Source organism: Pezoporus flaviventris, unplaced genomic scaffold (genome assembly GCF_033815535.1).
Source record: "Pezoporus flaviventris isolate CSIRO_AGI_PZ_B2104156 unplaced genomic scaffold, CSIRO_AGI_Pfla_v1 ptg000070l, whole genome shotgun sequence".
NCBI lineage: Eukaryota > Metazoa > Chordata > Aves > Psittaciformes > Psittacidae > Pezoporus > Pezoporus flaviventris.
Window position 1 is genome coordinate 6,860,136 of NW_026892618.1, and position 18,714 is coordinate 6,878,849.

An 18,714-nucleotide genomic window follows, 5' to 3' on the forward strand; every position below is an offset into this window, starting at 1 on the left:
TCCTTGGACAGCCTCTGCCCTCCCGGAGCTGAAGTATCACCGTCAGTGCTCCCTGACACCTACGAACCGTGGATGTCAGATATCTCACCAGAGACTGCCAGCCCATTGCAGGACCCACCTCACCAGAGCCTAGCACAAAAGTTATGCTAAGAAATAGTTCATGCTGTAGGTATCTTGTTCAAACCTTGCACAAAGCAGGACTACTTACGAAGCTCGACCAGGCTACTCAGGGCAGGTTCTCTGCTTACAGTAACCTATTTGTCTATGGGATATTTTGCTTAAGGACTTTTCCTGTTCTTCTACCCCAAAAATCTGCAGCAGTCATGTCCAAGCATACTTTGTACACATACCCATGATACCGACTTCAGCTTTACCTATTAGTGACAGCAGTCCCTAACTCTGGGCCAGACATAGAATCTATGATGCTGCATCTATAGCACCTTAGCATATATTCTCCAAAGAAAATGCTTTCCTATCCCTTTCCTCTTGGTACTGGAATCCAGTTCCTTTCCCTGACAGCTAACCAAAGTGATAGTTTGTTTAGTACTACTGATGTAGCACCTCTGCACATCTTTGAACAGTTTGCTTAACACCATGATCAGCGCTTATGGACAAGTGCTTAGACTACACTTTAAAAAAGACCAGGAGTTCAGCTCCTATCAGCTAAACTGAAGACAACATACGTACACACATCCATGCAACACTGGCAGACCACAAAATGAGATATGTGCCTCCTCTGAGACATCTTGATTCCAAGCCCTACACTACGCTGTCTGTGCATGAAGGCAATGAAGTAGCAGGGATTAGGATAGCAGAACATGGTTACACTTGGAAGCACCAGCTCCATTACTGCCAACCTGTCAAGAGAGATAAAGAAAATAAAAATCTTTACATAGTGCTTCTGTAGACTTGACTGGGGTTGTCATTCAGGAAAGCATTTGAATTACAAACTATGGTACTGGTGGGCATGAAGGCAAAGCCGCCACTGGGCTAAAGGAAGCATTCAATAAAAGCCCATGCAAACTCTGTTGTCATGCTAAGCTGTTGTGGTCCATTTTAAACCAGACCCACCAAAGCTCTTGTTCTGGCATGTTATGGTTGCCTACCTCCTTCTTCATGTCTCCTGCATGCTAAAGTCAAGACACTTCTTCCTTCCCTTTCTATCTCATATGCCCCTGAGAACACCTCCAGATGCTGCAGTTCTGCTTTGTGGCTTGTTCCATACTCAGGTCCAGCACTTGTCCATGTCCCTCCCAGACACGGCTCTCCCCTGCCCATAAGTTGCTGCAGGATTCAGCATGCTCTTGCTGACAGATGCTAGCTGCAATTTCTCTTCAGAGCCAAAGAATCAGTGCTAGCCCAGGTGCCAGGAAATGGTTGTATACCCACCTTCCAACTGCTGGGGGACCAGCCAGTCCCTGGAGATGGTGGCTGAGCCCAGGGATTGCCCCTCATCAAAGGGGATTCAGCAGCAGATGGCAGCATGTGATCATGGATGACACTGAGCTTGCAAGCCCTGGTCGCAGGGGAAAGCAACCCAGTGAGACTTGCAGACCAGTCTAGGAGGGCAAGGGAGCACCATGCCTCTTCACATCCCTAAACCACAAGGCTCAACACAAAGGCTGCAAGTTACAGGCAGCTCCCTTCTTCAGGGAATGTTCTCTTCAATCTGGTCTCCTAAGCAAGCCAGATGCCTTCACCTCAACATGAAGGAGCTGCCATCCTATAATGCCTGGGAAAGCAGGCCATTGCAAGTTACCTGGCTGGCCTGCCCCAAACACAAGTGACGCAGAAAGTTCACCACAAGCTGCCAGCAGTGACAGATGGTATAACATGGCTCTGGTCAAGAGCCACTACATGTACCAGCTGTTGCTGATTGATCTTCCCATGCTCAGAGGCACTTTCAAGGGTCTTTCAGAGCCCCAACTCTGGATGAGGGCACACTGCTATAGCTAATGCCAACTGGCAAAGTTAAGACAAACTTCATTCTGCAATGTGCTTTTCCTGACTATTACATGGACAAACCTATTAACTTGGAAGAAAGAGACCCAAAACAGTCTCTAGACTCAGAATCTGTTGTTCACATAACAATGAGCACTCAGTAGAACGCCTTGACCTTAATGCATTACAGTGTGTGTTGGCTACATAGCCCCAGTGCTCCATTTTTATGCATGACAGCCTGGTTGTGCTCCCTGCTGGAGCTTTGTAGATTTATACTGATTTAACAGGGTGAGTTCAGGTTCAGATCCTGTTCCTCCATCACCAAAGCTCAGGAAGACTTCAGGGCTTTTGGTTTCTTGTTTGGTTTTTGTTTGATTTCCTCCAATGGATATCTCTTCCTCTCAATTTCTTCAGGAGCCCACACACAGTACCAAGGCCTTGTTAAAGCTACCGAGTTTGTGCCTGCAATCCAAATTGTATGGCTGTAGTAGCTACTGCACAGCTGTAGTTGTTACTGTAGTAGAATTTTAAGCTGCAGAACACAGAACAGAATTAATGGGGGGAGGGGAAGAAATGCTCACATCCCACCTCAACAGCTCTTGGAGAAGAAGAGACAACCAATAACCAGACAAAATGGGATTTTCTGTTTGACACTTGTTTCTTTACCCTTTCTATGTGTTAGTCTGCCTCCCAGTTGGCATGAACTTTTCTCCTCCTTTGACCATTGCCCCTCTTAGACCAAGGGACAGCCCTTCCCTAGGGGCCTAAGTAAACCAGCAGATCTATTATGTGGAACATAATCAGTGCTCAGGAGATACTGCTCAGTTTGATCTGCTGATCCACACCAAAGGCCTGGCCTTATCCTTTACCTGGAGAATGCTATTGCCTGCAACATCAGAGACTGTACTTATCAAGCAGCCTGCATACTGGCTTTTGCTATGCTAGAAGAAATCACTGGCAACAAAAAGTGCAAGAGATGAAAAGATTCAGCCAGTGAAGTCACGGGCCAAGTCATTTCACCAGTACCTTACCATCACAGCCAGCTTTTCCCCATGTGGATGGAAAGGCTGTTCCTGATGGTCATCAAGAAGGAGGAGAGGATTTACACAAGACACATCAAGCTGTTGCATTCTAGCAGGCCTCACTGAAGAAAGGCACGGGGACACGGGGATAATACTGGCATCTGGCTTTGAGAAATCTCAGCAAGGTTTGCTGGCAAGCTTATCTCAGTTAAGGCTCTCACCCTTAACCCCTGCCTGAGCTAGTGCAGCCATGCCCATCACCTGGCCATGAACTCTATTGATCTAAATCCTCTTCCTGACCTCCTCTATCTTCCTGATGAAATACTGTGGCACTGCTCCTCTGTCAGCAAGGCCACTGCCCCTGCTTGCCTTGCTGTGACTCAGCTTCCCAGCTTGCTCTCCCTTTCAGAGCAACCTGCCCTTGGTGCTCCCAATAAATGGCCTGCTCAGCTCCCCTTGCTCACCTCTGCAGTCAGCAGAGACTGCTTCCCATTTAAAAGTATGGCAAGAATCTCTTCTTAAAACACCTGCAGGCTGTAGAAGCCTCTAATGTCCAAAATGCCAAACTGCAGGGCAACTACGTTTTCTCACTTGCTGGCTTTATCCACATTCTTACCAAGCATCACACCATCCCCTACAGTCAAGGCTGTTTCCATATGGTTGTTTGTTTGGCTTTGTTTTGTTGTGGTTTTCTGTTTTTTGGAAAGACGTAGGTTATTTCTGTGCCCTCCTTCCATGCTCCTACTTCTTCACTCAAAGACAGCCTGAACCCGTTCACTCCTAAAGTTGCTCCTGTCCAGCCTGCAGGCACACTTGCAGAAGGGTAAGTAGGCTACTTAGGATCTTGCTGGAGATATAAAGACCTCCAATCTGAAGGGCTTCCAAAGCAACAATTCAACAACTTGGAAGACTCAGAACATTCTTTTCCCCGATATTACTTGTTTAATTACCATTTGCACCAGTACATCTTATGCTTTATATACATATATCTTTAATTTTTGCTTCTTCAGCTTTTCAAATACATAATATATTATCTCCAGAATACTAAGACAATACAGAAGAGGCTCCTACTTAGTTGTTAATTGGTGCTATGAACTTCCTTGGTGTGGGGAACTGATATACAGTTGAAATGACAGGACCTCACAACAACTTGAGAGAAAACAAAAAAACCCAAACACCACCCCCAAAAAAAAAAAACCAAAACAAAAACAACCAAAGAAAAAAATCAAAAAAAAACCCAAAACCAACCAGCAGAGTCCATGACTTTGCCAGCAGATTAACAGCCACCCACAGATTCAGGGGAGGCACGAAGTACAAGATTGCAGGAGTGACTATGAAAGCGGGGAGGGACGGCAGGGGGAAACCAAGAGAGAAAGGGGATCAAAATCAAATGACTACTTAAAATACACCCAAGAGCAGTTTGGTCCCCACTTCCGTAAGTGGAACTACAGCAGCTTTAGAGCTATGTTCAAGAATTTTGCTTCCCAGATGGATGGCCTAAGTGAAACTTCATCTCCAAAATGCCCTCAGTGCAGAAAAGAAGTCAAAAGGACAAGACACCTTTGCAAGTATATGGTGTCTACAGCTAACTACTCTACTTTTAAAAGCCTCACCAGGAAGACTTTGCCCAAAGGGAAAAATTTACTTGCACAAGTATGCATGCAGAGTGTGTCCCAGTTACAAAAGTGCTGCTGCTGGTTGAGTGATCAAAGCAGGAAGAAGCCTTCTACTTGAAGTACCAAAACCCTAGTGTTCTAGTATGTCGGTACAGTTGAGTCTCTGAGATGGCCTTCCCAGCCAGTGTTTTGGCTTATCAGCTGCCACAGAGGGTAGCTGGCACGGTGATGTTTCCAGCCTGGAAACTGGGCTTACACCCAAGATCACAGCCATAGCTGCTGAAGATCAAACAGTGTCCAGATCAAAGGGCCTTAAGAAACTCTCCCAAAGAGAACAGCAGATAGTGAGGGCCTTTTGTCTCTTTCTAACCCCCTAAACCACAGAGGAAATAGAGGGGGTTTGGAGCACATTAAAAATATAATTAAAAAAAAAAAAATGATTCCAAGTTACAATAACCAGCTCACATCACTAGAAAGTAGCCTCAGAAAAGCCACATGAAAGAACACAGGTGGGAAAATTTTACTGCCACAGTTCTTAAGACTGGGCTTATTCTAAGCATGAGCTGAAAAGGGTAAGAGTAACCTACCGTCCCACCATAGTTCTTACTGTGGCATGCTTATACAATACTTGTAACACAGTGCCAAGTCACAACACAAGGCCAGGGCTCAGGATAGCGATGCAGGAACATGAAATGCTCAGTGGTGGGATTACCTGGTGGTCTAAAACAGCTCAATGACAATGAGGCCTTTGCATGAGCAGGATATGAGTGAAAATAAGAGAATTTCCTTCAGTAAACCCGCAAGTCAAACAAGGAGCCTCAAGATGAGGTGCCCACCTGGAGCTACAGCACAATGGCAGCAGGTCTATTCAAGGACTTGCCTGACTCATCCCACAAGAGCACGGGAACATCCAGCACTATCAAGAATTGCACTGAAGAGAAGTAGTGTGTGCGTGGAGTAGCTCACTCCTCACCACAGATATAATTAATCAGAAAGGGTTTTGTGTTGAGACAAGACCTGTCCTCCTTACAGCTTCCATTTACATGCTGCAGCCAAATGTGGCTGTCCTCAGCACTGCAGGCAGAGCTGCAGACTTGAGTCACTACTGAAAGCAGCCACAAAAAGCAGCAGTCTAACCAGAGAAAATTTAAAGGACAAGAACCCAGCGGCACCTGCCCAGCCTCCTCCCGTACCCACCTTCTTCAGGATTTTCACTTTCTCTGTATGAAAAAAATGGGCAAAAAGAGCTAGGGTGTACCATGTAACAGCCAAGCGGGTGGAAGAGATGAGACTACCTCTCTCCTCCTTGCCCATCTTGTAAGGAGTGAGTATGTTCTCTTTAAGTTCAGTGATTTCACTGTGGGATCAGTTTTGACTGAAGATCTGTTTTAAAAAGGAAGGATTGTCCCAACTTGTTTTTGATTGAAGACTATATTGGTTTGTGCCCCTTCTAATCCCATTTGGTGCCTCTAGAGCCTCTTGGTCATCAGTTTGTCCCATTCCACTTTAACCATTCAGAACTGGACCCAGTTGGACTGTTGAGGAGCCTGATTTGGAACAGCACTGAAATAAAGAGAGAAGAATCAAAGGAGCTGATCTAATAAGACTTCCTAGCTTACAGCTCTTCCAGTGCCCATCAGGACACTACCCTTCTTGTCTTCAGCTCTCTTCACCACAGTTTACCTGGATGCAGTGCTGAAGTCTCCCCAGAGGTCTGTGGTAGCTGATGCTGGTGCCTTGGATGCAGATGCAGGAGCATCTAAGTCTAGTAGAATATCTGAAGCAAATTAAACAAAAAAAAAAAAAACAAACAAAAACAAACAAACAAAAAAAAAACCAATACAAGCCAAATCAAGCTAATGAGGTAGAAAACACACAGGCATTTAAACTATCACAACTGCTCAAACTGATATATACAAACTGTTGGATACAGGGACAGAAAAGAGACTCCAGCCCGCCCCCTGGAATAAGGAAGTTAGGCTTTTTAAGGTTTTTGTTGTAACAGCTCCTTTTGCTGAATGTGCACAGAGACTCCCACTCACACTATGGGGGTACATCATTTTCAAGAACTCTTCAGTCCATCACCCCTTGTCCTGTTGTTACAGTCCCCAATGAAGAGTCCCTCTCCAGCATTCTTGTAGGCCCCCTTCAGATACTGGAAGTCCTGTCTATGCACCTACTAGTGTCTGACAAACTGTTGGCTCTATGCTAGTATTTACCTGCACTGCTCATGTTACTGGATTTCAGCACAGGTGGAGGTGTGACGTGGTTAGCAATGGCTGTGGAAGAAGGTGGAGGTATAGGAGGGACAGCAATTTTGCCTCCTGGTGGAGGTGGCAGCAGGCTTAGGCCCCCTGATCCAGAGACACGGGGCTTGGCTGCTCCTCCCTTCTTTGTTGTCATGTTCTGTATAAAAAGAAAGGACAAGTGAGGAAAAGTCTCCACTGGCCTATCCAAAGAAAGAAGCAGGGTAAACTGGGCTGCTTACCCCAATGTTCAATTTGATGGTCTGCCCTTCCTTAAACCCCAAGTCTAATTTGGGACGTGTTTCAGCTTCCTGGGACTCCTTGGAGATCTCAGACTCCTGTTTCACCCACCTAAAAAACACAAGAGAAAGACATAAGATCCTGCAGCAAAGCAGAACAGGGTTTCAGATAAACACATACCTGGTTCCTCTCCCCATCCTGCCAAAGATCTACCTTGTGCTGTCAAACCAGCTACCTCCCTACTCCCAGCGTAGCTCAGCAGAAAGTTGGGACCACCGCAAACCTAAGAGACTGTCTACCACTGCACCTGTAGCATCACAGGACCTAAGCTTAGAACTTACAGATCTGACCTTGCAGGACTCAGCCTGCATGATAGAGCCATAGTAGGGCTTCATGATCATCCCAAGGAAGCCTGTGCTAAATTAACATACACCACCACCCGCCACGTTCTACAGGCCAGAGGAAAAACAGCATTCCAGAAAAGCACAACTCACTTGAAGTGATCTTGCAAAGAGACGTTGAAGTCAAAGGCATCACCACGATCCGTGAAGCCAATGCCTATAAAAGCACTTCGTCCTAGCAAGGAGACAGGAGTCGTCATTGGAGGTGCCCTGCCTGCAACTGCGCTCTTGTGTTCATTCACTCCATACTCCTTCTGCTTCTCCTAAACCACCCTATGCTACCGCCCTCTGACACCAGCAGCTCACAGCAGTTCACTGTTCCTAGCCTTCAGGATGCACCCTTCTTCCCAATGGTAGTCTCAGAAACTGAACATCCCTTCCCAGGCCCTGCAATCTGTGCAATCTGAGAACCCTCCTCTGTTAACCTTACCTCCCTACCCCTCCAGGCACACTACCCAGGCTTTTCAGCACTCCCAACACCATTTTAATCCACCTGACAGACATCCAGCTCCATACGGTTGAAGTCTCCTTCACCCCTAACACCTCGCACATACATAATCCCCCGACTCACCAGTCCCATCCTGAATTCGAATGACAAAATAGCGGCTGGAATCTGTCACAGTCTCTACTGCAATGCCAGGGTATTGATCTATAGGAGCCTGGGCGAAGAGTTCTCCTGCACATAAAGAACTAGGTGTTAAGAAGAGCAACTCTGTGGTAAACCATGGCCAGGGCTGCCATGCACAGCTCTGAGAAGGCTTAGAAGCACATGCTCATAAGCAGCAATCACGGTCGCAGTCTTGCCAAGCCACAGCTTTTCCCTTACCCGAAACCTTATCCTCCAGTTTTATGTATGCAGTTTTGCCTTTGGAAGTGACACGAAGCCGTCCTGTCCAGTCTGGATGGTCCAGTTTCCAGTCAGATGCCCTGAAAAGAAAAGCAACTGTTCACTGACCATCAACCCCTTCACTTCTGCCCAACCATCTTATCAAAAGCCTCTGCTCCCAAACCTTTAACATGTGCAGCTGCTTTATTCCACTTCTCTCCCCAAACAATACAGAGGGTCTCAGCTCCTCTCTGTTGCTGCCAACTGACACACTTGGCTCTGACTGGCCTCTCTTTCCTCTAAGTAAATGGAAATAGATACAGTCCAGAGAACAACTCTGTCTTTACCTTTATAAACTTGCAGAAGAGGCAAGACAAACTCAGACATTCACTTAGAACAGTAAAGCCAAAAGCAACTAATAAGTGACTTGTGAGCATCAGGAAGACCACAAAAATTAATAGCATGCTGAAAACCCACTCCATTATTCTACCCTATTGTTGTAAAATAGTATCAAGTACTTGAACCTAGAGGCAGCTAGCTTACATTAGGTAAAACATCACACACACAATCATCTTGATTATCCCATCAAAGTCTTTGCTACAGACTGTTGTGAAGGGGGAAAAAAAGGGAAAAAGAGATAAAATCCCCAACCTACAGGATTTTACAACTGAAAGCAAACATCTATGTTTGTTAGCAGCAACAGCCTGCCAAAGTCTTGAGTACCACCAACATCCATCAGCTCCTCAGAGCACAAGCCCTGTCCGTTCTCCAGGAAGTCTGTGGGCACAGCTTGGTGCACACTGCACTGGTTTCGGTCCATGACAGAAAGTATTTCTAACTCCTGGTCCTGCAATCTCTTCTGAAAAAAATCATGCTTAACACTTGGCTTCCTCCCTGCTGCTGTGAGAGCCAACAGGCCAAATTCAATGTGCCATTACATCATACTACATCCCAGGGAACCGGGCATATTAGGAGCTAGGAGGAGCAAGCTGCTCAGGTGCCCTCACCTCCTCCACACGAGCAGCCCTTGCTCTTCCATAGCACGGAACAAAGGCTCCTGCTGTTAGGAGCGGACAACCCACAACTGGCAACTCAAGCCGGTATGTCCCCAAAGAGGCGGCCGCAGGGCACCAAGTAAAGCCGCAGGGTACAGGCCTGGTTTGCTTGCGGCCGCAGGCCGCGGCTTCCCAAGGCCCCACTCAGGGCGAGGACACCTTTGCCCGGGGGCCCAGGCCCAACCCGCGGCTGCCCTGCTCTCCGGCCTGAGGCCCCATCCCCACGGGCAGGGGCTGGATGGACCGTGCAGTGCCGAGCCGAGGCAGGGCGATTCTAGCTGCCACACGCTCCCTCACCTGTACCCGCGGTTGGAAGTTCGCGGCGGGATGCGGTAGACGTTGACATCGGGCTTCACGCAGAGGACGGACTCGTACTCCAGCTCAGCCGCCGCCATCTCGCCCGCGAACTCCAACGACCAGGCGAGGAGCGAGGTGGGAGGCTAATAACCAGGGGTGCTTCCGACCGCCATCTTAGATGAGGGCAAACACCGCCTAGGGCCGCTGGGGCGCCGGGCAGGAAGCGAGGCACGTCAGACTGGCGGAGGAAGGCATCTTAGATCCTGGCAGCAAAGAGCGGGGTGGGGAGGCGACCATCTTGAAGCCGATTCTGGCACAGCAGCGGGGACTGGCACCATCTTGGACCCTGGCAATTCCCCTACGGCAGCCATGTTTGGTTCGGGCTGATGAAGTGGTGCCGGGCGCCATGCTGGAGCTGGGCGGAGTGGGCGGGCTAAGGCGCCCTGGGAAGCCAAGGTTCCCGCCCTGGGTGTCGGGAAGGCCCTGAAGGGCGTGAAGCAGGGCGTGGAGCAGGGCCTCTCGCCAGTCCAGTGCGCGGGTGTTGGGGGGGGGGGTGTCCGCCGGCTGCTGTTCTTGGACCACCGGTGTCACCAAGCAGAAGGCGCTGGTGTCGCGCCGGGAGCTGGGAAGCCACGTCTGGGACGTGCCAAAACACGGGGCTGGGGTTTGTGCTGCCGCGTGAATACCTGCTGGGGGCTTGTAGATCCCTGCGTGCCCTCAGTGCCTTCTCCCCAGCGTGGCTTTCTTTCCTGCCGACTTGGGTTAAAGCTTGTGTTTTAAGTGAAAATGGGTTTTTGTGTAGCCTGTAGTGCTTTTGCAGCCTTTGGTAAAATCACAAACCAAAGAGAAAATGTGGCATAAACCATTACAAGTTTTGCAAGTGGAAGTGGTGACTGTTGTTATATAAAGGTTAATTTCAGGAGTGTGACTTTCCAGAAATGTGGCCAAGATAAGTGTATAGTTACTAGTTTATTTAACAAATATGATAAGGCAGATAGCATTTAAACTAGTTTTTTTAATCGTGACTTCTCACGGAAGACTGGTGTTGAAGTTCATGCTGTGCAGTAGCCTGTGGCTGAGTATGTAAAAGAACTAAAGTTTACTCTGAAAACAGGAAGAAAAGGCGTAAGAAAAGCTACAAAGTTCTATATCTGTGTAGCCAGGGATGGGCATAACATGGGCTAATTGTGCTAGGCAGTCATTTAAGCTCTCCATGGAAGACTGGCTGAGCACAGATTATTGGTGAGTGTAAAGCAAACAATGAATGAAACAGCTAAATTTAAGGAATTCCTTTATTTTTTTCCCCTGCTATGGATCGCATTAGTTGATGCAGCAAGAGCTGAAACCGTATCTGGAGTTTTGTTTCCTGCTGTTTCCAAAGAGAAGTAGAACAGGATGGTAACGAACCTCAATCATAGCAGTCAAACAAGCTGTCCTTCTGTCAGGCCAAACATCCAACTAGCCCAGCACTGTATCTCTGATGCTGCCCAGTGCAGAAAAACTTTGAAACAAAGAAAGGGAGCCCACTGATTCCATGGATGTGGTAAGTACTGTTTTGAAGACGACAGGAATAGTATTGAGTTGCTGAGACTAGCAAAGTAGGATATATGCAATTTAACAAGCATATCTAAGTGCCACAGGCCTAGATTTCCCCAGAAATGATACTGACAGCTGTTTGAGCAGATACATAGGAAAGCCTTGTGAGTGGCGTGAGCTAAGCACATGAACAGATATGGAATGACATGATGTGCAGCTTCCTTTTCCCCTTCCCTTCTGCCAGCTGAGAGGGTGCCTTGCCAAGCTGCGTGCTGGGGTGGGCAGACAGATTTGAACCATTTCATGCACCCTGCACAAGAACTCGTAGGAATACACAGCACCAATACTCAGTGCAGGTACGTGCCACAGTGTAAAAGAAGGCTCTGCCTCCCAGCTTTTGCAATATGTCGCTGTTACATTGCTTGCCAGACTGCCAGAATTAAGGCAAAGAAGCCAAATGAGAGACAAACCTTGGAGAACAGAGCTGCTTAAAGAAAGCCTATGAAACAGTACAGAATTACTTTCCTACTATACTAGCTTCACAGTGTAATACAAGAGCTTTGTGTGGGCCAGGAGCTTATGTGCATTTGTTAGTAGTATTTTATAGGGTTTTGTTCTGTGTAGATTCATCTACTTCGGTTTTTCTTTAATTTATTTATACTGCCGGTTACCCATATCATCCCTGGAGCCATGAATCTAATTGTGTAACATGAAAAAGTGTAATATTTTTGTTTTCAAACTTCTACCTGATAATTCGATGTGTCCTAGTTCTAGTGCTGTAAGAATTTATGTCACCTTCATGTGTCTCTCATACTGCTACCTAGATGTTTCTTTCCCAAGGTGAATCATTCTCATCTATTTAGCTTGTCCACCAAAAGAAGCCATTCTGAGTTACGTCATAATTTTCTGTATCATTTGTGATTCTCTAATTGTTTTTAAGATTGAGGACCATTGCAGCATTCAATATTCAAGAAGCAACTGAATGCTTGTTATATTTAACCTTTTGATTAGTACTGTTTTTCACAGATCTTTCTGCAGTAAATGCTAAGTTTTTTCTTTGAATAGTAATAACTTATTTATATCACTCTATAGTTATGGTTGCTTTTCCAAATTCAATAATTCACAATTGGCAATATTAAATTTCACCTGCTTCTTTACTGTAGTGTCATTCAGTGTGACACCATCTTCCCACAGTTCTAGAAGGAGAAAATCTCAGATGAGAGTGGCCAAGGGCCAGCTTCTCTAAGGCATATGAGGACAGATGCACAAGCAGCACTAGGGCACTGGGAATACATCTGCCATTCAATTCCACTAAGATTTAACTAGCAGAGAACATAACATTTTCTTTTATAAACAAGCATCTCTGGACCTAGAAAATACAAAGCATTGCCAAAAATAGCTAAAGTTTTGGGGTTTGTTTTGTTTGTTTTTTAAAGGATTAAGTAGTGAGGTTGAAATCTTGAAGGAGAACATATTTAAACTCGGACTATGAAAGCAATGGAGGATTCATATTCTTCCCTCAGAGAAATCTTCAATGATTGAAAACCAAGCAGTAGCAGAAATCTTAGATGGGACTCCACAATGTTCAATCAGATGAGGTGTGCAAATAAAAAGGCCTGCAAAAACAGAGTAAAATGTCCATGCCAATCCATAGGTAGCCTCATAATAAACCATGCAGAAGAATATTTGGGCTTTTGTTTTGCATTTGTTTTGCTTATGTAAGGAAAAAAAAAGGCATTGTCCAAGAATGGATAGACCATATATTTGGAATTTTCCTTCTCTCTCCAGAAGGTACAGGGGAACCAGTCTCACAGAACAACTCATGAGATAACTTAAAGGTTAATCTCAAGATTATTTTTACAAAACAGTCCAACTACTATTACAAATGGTGTTTCCTTCCCAGAAAGTGCTCTGGCAAAACGCTGGACCTGAACACTCAGCCAGTACTGAGAACCTGTTATTGTGAAGAGCTACATTTTAATTATGCATGATCTATAGATGTGCAAATTTTGCCAAGCATGGTTCCCTGCTTGGTATCCAAAGCTTGTGCTTACCTGATCGTACTCTGCAATGTACAAAAAAGCACACTTCAGAAGAGAAAACAGATCCAGAAGAGAGAAAAAAGAATCCAGCATAGTGATCTGGGATTGCCATCAAAACTGCAAGTCAAAGGTCTGGTCTGCTCTAATTAACCATTTTATGGAAGTTAACAAAATGCCTTTTTTCCTCCTGGCACTGTCTTCTTTGAGTGTCTTTGTTGTTTGGCCCTTTTTGCTGAGGTGCAAAATGCTTCACGAGTCAAACAGCTTAAAGAGCTCATTGATCTGGGAAGCTGTACAGAGAGGTGCTACATCATCTTAACACTGTCCAGAGTGAGCTGGCTGGACTAAAGGTAAAGTGCTGGCTGTGTCAGTGTTGGCTGCAGGGGAGAGGGTTTAACTGGATCAGAGCTGGCCTCTTGCAAAGAAGAGTTTGAGTAGAACCAGCACATGGTGGGGAAAAGGCCGTGTGTCCCTTTGCGAACAGGAGCCAATAGGAGTATCCTCCTGCGTACACTTTCTGCCTGGGTCTGAGAAGTCCCCAGGAAAGATGTCAGCTGCGAATAGGATGCAGCTAGAGGAATTTTTGTGGCAGGCTGCTGTCAGCCTGTCCATCTCTGGGGTACAGCCCAGCCCTAGCCTGCCTTCCTGTTTCTGCTTTCAGATTTTGTTTGTGTTGGAGGCAGCATTCCTGTGTTTCACAGAGACACGCTCAGGCATGGAACTCTGCTCCATCCTGGTTCATTTTCCAGACTAAAAACAAAATAGCAAGACTGATTCCTGTATGTCTGAGCTTTGTCACTTCTGTTAGCTGTTTTGATTTCCTAGATTGGAGGGGTGAGGGGGAACCCTACTGTTGCACATTTGAAATGCCTTGCCCTACATGCCTTTTCTTTTTATAGTCTTGTCACATTTTGTGCTATCAGCATTTCAGTTAAACCACTTCTAACTTTTCATCTGTCAAGTTCCTTCTTAAAAACAACAACAAAAAACCCCAGCTAACAATAAGACTTGAAATACCCTGAAAGGCAGAAATCAGATTTAAATCCCTGTGATGTGACCAGGTTTTGCCAAGTACACTGTTATGTGTTTGGTAAACTAAGCTGTCTCAAGCTTTGACAGAAGCTGATCTGGATTGATAGGAATCCCAGAAACGGTATTGTCTATGTGAATGTGCTGATCTGATAAAACATGGAAATGACTACAAGATAACAGATCAGCCACCTGATGGCAGGATTTGGAATTATGAATTACATCAAGCAAAGGTCAGTGTTATGCCAACAGGCAAGATGTGATCTGGTTGTCATACGGAGACTGCAGTGAAGTATATGTGCCTCACATTCCCTTGCTTTGTATGCTTCTTTGACTCAGGGCACTAATTATTTTGATGGTTCATGCAGGAACAGGTTCTTTGGTTTTGTTATCAGCAGATCTAATCTAAAACTTCAAATACGAGTCATTCTAAACCTTTCCATTATGGTGAAAGAACATACTTAGCACACACATGCACATACAGGAAAAAAGCGGTTCCTAAAATGTTATGAGTTTCTGTTTTCAGTCACTTCAGAAGCAGGACTGATGGTACTTGCTCCCTGACCACTGGCATACCCTCCTTCACTCAGGTAGGTATAATAAACTGAATTCTCCTTTCCTCTTTACCTTTCAGTTTCTTATTCTTCACTCCTCAAAACCTCTCTCTGCCCTCCAATTACCCCCTTCCATTTTCAGAACCACATAGCAGCCCTGTTAGCACTTTTAAAAACATAGCGTGGTCATGATCTTCTTATTGATTCATCCCTCAGTTTGCTAAGGAGTAGGATGTGTATTCCCATCTATCCTCACAGCGTTCCTTGACTCTCTCTCCCCTTCATAGAATCTTCTGTAGCCAATATGGGGAGACAGCAAAATTCAGTTCTTGTTCTCCAGTTTTCCCTGTAAAAGTTGCTTCTTCATATATCAGCAAGACTTGTTAGGATTTTAAGTTAAGCCCCAGTTGCTGATTTGGATTTTATTTTTTTTAATTAAATTGATACTTAGTTTTGTACACAACAGACCCTGACTGGCATTTAAGTACTGGCATAATAGAGGTTAAAATAGTCAGTCTGGGTTGTTCATGTCTCCTCAGTTGCTTCTGCAGGCTGTATTCAGCTCGTACCTATGCAGCTCCCTTGCATTCTGGTAATGCTTTTAGGGACCTTTCAGCAACCCAACTGTCTCCATTCACATGGAAAAGGTTAACAGGGATTTTATAAACAATTGTGTTAATGCCTAAAGGATGAAGATCAGACTCTCAGTTCTATCTTGACTTTGCTAGATTTTCTTTCATTTCTAAGTTTACTGAGTCCAAGAATAAATGAGCAATTAAAGTTTTTCCAGTACTATTCTCACAGTTCTAAAATGTTACTGAAGTATTCTGTGACTCAGTTTGTCTTGCAATAAGACACCTTTTCTTGTATCTGAAATGCTCAAGAACATTGCTGCTATTGCTCAGTATTTTTTCTTTCTACAACCAAATCTCTGTTCTTCGTAAACCATTAATTTCTTGCGTTTCTCTTCATCAAGACTAGCTTTCCAAGGAACCAGCTGAGAGCTCAGAACAAAAGCAGGGAGAAGGAAGTGCTTACTGAAACTTCCCTAAAAATACCCCTTAGCAAACAGGATTGCTGTCCTGTCTGTTCTATTTATAATGCCCAGAAAGTGGAGCAGGGTTATTTCTTGAAGACAAGCATTGCTTTCTTAACCTAAACCTATTACACTGGTTATGCCAAAAAATCACTTGTTTTAAAGGGAAAAGGAACTAAATGCTGGCTTACCTTTCTGAAGAAGTATATACAAAGCTGGAAGTTGATCAGAAAAGACACCTGGTGACAGTGTAGGCATGTGAACAGAGAGCTCCACTTTGGAGACTAAAAGGAACCAGACTGCAGTTGGTTCTGTCACTGACAGTGACAGGAGGACTTAAGAGTATACAACCCTCCTGTTTGAACAGTGAGGCTTATGTAGCTTAGCCACCATGAGAATGAAAAATCTGTATAATGCCCAGATTAGTTAAGCCTTTACAAACTGTCTTTGTACCCTGACAGCTCTGTACTGTCACCTGGCTCAGAGATGCTTCCGTACAAATACAGAGAAGAATTGGGAAGGAGGACATGAATTGCCAACTAATTTGCTTTCTGTTTTACAGTTACAGAATGCCTCCGCTCCTGGGTAACAGCAGTTCACATGAACAGGCTGATGAACATTATGCATCAGAATCCATTGTCTCCATTGCTATCTTCATCATCATTTTCGTCATAGGTATCCCAGGCAATGGACTGGTGATATGGGTAGCTGGTCTGAAAATGAAAAGGTCTGTGAATATTGTCTGGTTCCTAAACCTTGCTGTGGCTGACTTCATTTGCTGCCTATCCTTGCCATTTTCCGTTGTTCACCTGGCCCTCCATGAACACTGGCTGTATGGTTGGTTCCTCTGCAAAGTCATCCCATCAGTCATAATCTTCACCATGTTTGCTAGCGTCTTCCTACTGACAGCCATCAGCATTGACCGGTGCCTTCTTGTGATGAAACCTATCTGGTGTCAAAATCATCGAACAGTGAAACCTGTATTACTAATATGCAGTGGCATTTGGATCCTGGCCTTCGTTTTTTGCTGTCCTGTCTTCCACTACCGTGAGACTAGCAGTCATGATGGCAAAACTGAGTGTGGGTACAATTTTGGAGATCACATAATGCCAGATTATGTGGATAGTCCTGTAAATGAGTTACAGGAAGAATACTCACTGTTAGACTACAGTCGTAATGACTCCTTGGTTAACGTCTATGAAGGTGATTATCCTGTGTCACTTGCCTTAGTGGCAATAAACATCACTAGGGCTGTCTTCGGCTTCGTGCTCCCCTTTGGCACAATGGCAGTTTGCTATGCCCTCATTGTTTTCCGAACACATGCAAAACAGCTTCACAAGCCACACAACAGAATGCTGAAAACAGTTGTGCTTGTGGTAGCTGCATTCTTCATTTGCTGGGCTCCATACCACATAGTTGGGATTCTGTACCTTATACCTACTCTGGGAACACGACTGGGGCAGTCATTGATCCTCTGGGATTACCTCTCTACAGCACTTGCATATGCCAACAGCTGCATCAATCCCCTGGTCTATGTTTTTGTGGGGCGGGACTTCAGGGCAAAGGCAAGACAATCACTGCAAGGAATCTTGGAAGGTGTCTTTACTGAGGAGTCAACACGTTCCATCCCCTGCTCTCTTCACAGAAGCAAGACTTCAGCAGAGAAGAACACGAGCAGCACAGTGTAATGCAAGACTTCCGATCACCACTGTAGAAATAGGAGCTGTGGCCCCACACATCACTCTCCACTTAACAGCTTTTTTTTTTTTTCTCCAGCACATTTGATTAATCTGCAGCTCCACACACAAAGCACTGAAATGGTTCAGCTCACAACAGCAAACCCCCTTTAGATACTACAGAGATGGGAAGTTGAAGTACCAAGAGTAATAATGTCAGGGAAAATAGTGGTGAAGGAGACAAGAGTAGTACTTCAACCTTTAAAGATGAAAGCAGGCTGGCAGGATGATTTGTGGTGGGATCATGTAGTTTAACCTCTGAATTGCTAGAGGAGAACATCATTAGAGTTATTTGCATGTCTACATTCTACATCTCCTGTCTCTGATAAACGGCAGATGAAAGCAACTTTTGATGTCTCCTTGGAATCTGTCATCCTGTTTTCCCTCTCCTTTGAATGTACTTGGGGTCTGAGGGTTGGGTTTTTTCCTCTGAACATTTTCCTAGAGGGTAGTGCTACATTTTCTTACAGCAGTGCATTAGCAGAGCACTTGCCCTAGTAAGCTTCATTGAGCTGACTTCCATGCCCTGGTAGATGATGCCCAAGATGTTTCTTTGTCCTGGCAAATACACCACTGTACGGCAGTAACTGGTCAAATGCGCATGCTATGGCTATATTCATTAGCCTGCACTCATTCACTCCCTCTACCACTGGAGTCCCAAATCTTCCTTTTAGGAGGTACATGCAAATGTACCTACTGCATTTTAAAATGACACACCAGCAGAATTTGAGCAACTGCACTCATTGCTGAACCAGATTAGGTGGCTGCTGGACTGTCAGGCACTTAGTAAAGCCTTGGAATTGAGAAGTAATAACCTCCACTCTGACCCCAAGAAGGTGGGGAATAAGCCTGTTGCGGTACAGTCATAACCTGCTCTCACGTCTTGCTGGTGGAAGAGGAGAAAATTGTGCCCTGTCAGGCTAGTTGGGGGCGTTTTCCAAGTCTAGATACTCTCTGCTCCTGAAAAGCACAAGCACATTTCCAAGGAACTCTGAAGTGGTTTAAAAATCACCTTTGTGTGTTAGTCCTTCCCTAAGGGAGTAAACTAAATACATGGTCTGACATACAGTCCCTAAGCATTGGCATAGTTTTTCTTCGCCTTTCTGGCAAGCACAAGTTGAGAGACTCACTGATGTC

At 45.3% G+C, this 18,714-nt stretch overlaps 2 protein-coding genes across 4 annotated transcripts in view; one reads left to right on the plus strand and one right to left on the minus strand.

Moving 5' to 3' along the window:
- Nucleotides 1-9,984, minus strand: part of NECAP1 (NECAP endocytosis associated 1) — a 149,470-nt gene extending 139,486 nt beyond the window's left edge. Inside the window, exons 1-8 of one of the 3 annotated variants that reach the window (XR_009746736.1) lie at nt 9,645-9,984; nt 8,293-8,393; nt 8,038-8,142; nt 7,560-7,641; nt 7,068-7,176; nt 6,799-6,985; nt 6,263-6,356; nt 6,033-6,142 (exon numbers count right to left, since the gene is read on the minus strand). Coding sequence is in view for 2 of the 3 variants with exons in the window: in XM_061472270.1 (XP_061328254.1) it covers nt 6,094-6,142; nt 6,263-6,356; nt 6,799-6,985; nt 7,068-7,176; nt 7,560-7,641; nt 8,038-8,142; nt 8,293-8,393; nt 9,645-9,742 (825 nt within the window). In the remaining variant the exon portion in view is untranslated. Of the gene's footprint in view, nt 1-5,948; nt 6,143-6,262; nt 6,357-6,798; nt 6,986-7,067; nt 7,177-7,559; nt 7,642-8,037; nt 8,143-8,292; nt 8,394-9,299; nt 9,609-9,644 lie in introns of those variants that run through there. The other 2 variants (XM_061472270.1, XM_061472272.1) reach the window with 2 other exon arrangements.
- A 6,328-nt stretch (nt 9,985-16,312) lies between these two features.
- C3AR1 (complement C3a receptor 1) lies at nt 16,313-17,898 on the plus strand. Its single transcript, XM_061472265.1, has one exon. The coding sequence runs from the start codon at nt 16,369-16,371 to the stop codon at nt 17,527-17,529; it is 1,161 nt and encodes a 386-aa protein (XP_061328249.1). The 5' UTR covers nt 16,313-16,368; the 3' UTR covers nt 17,530-17,898.
- Nucleotides 17,899-18,714: the final 816 nt, after the last annotated feature.

Excerpts from the sequence above, each read along its gene's own strand:
- C3AR1 (XM_061472265.1), top strand. The coding sequence starts at position 16,369 with ATGAATTGCCAACTAATTTGCTTTCTGTTTTACAGTTACAGAATGCCT.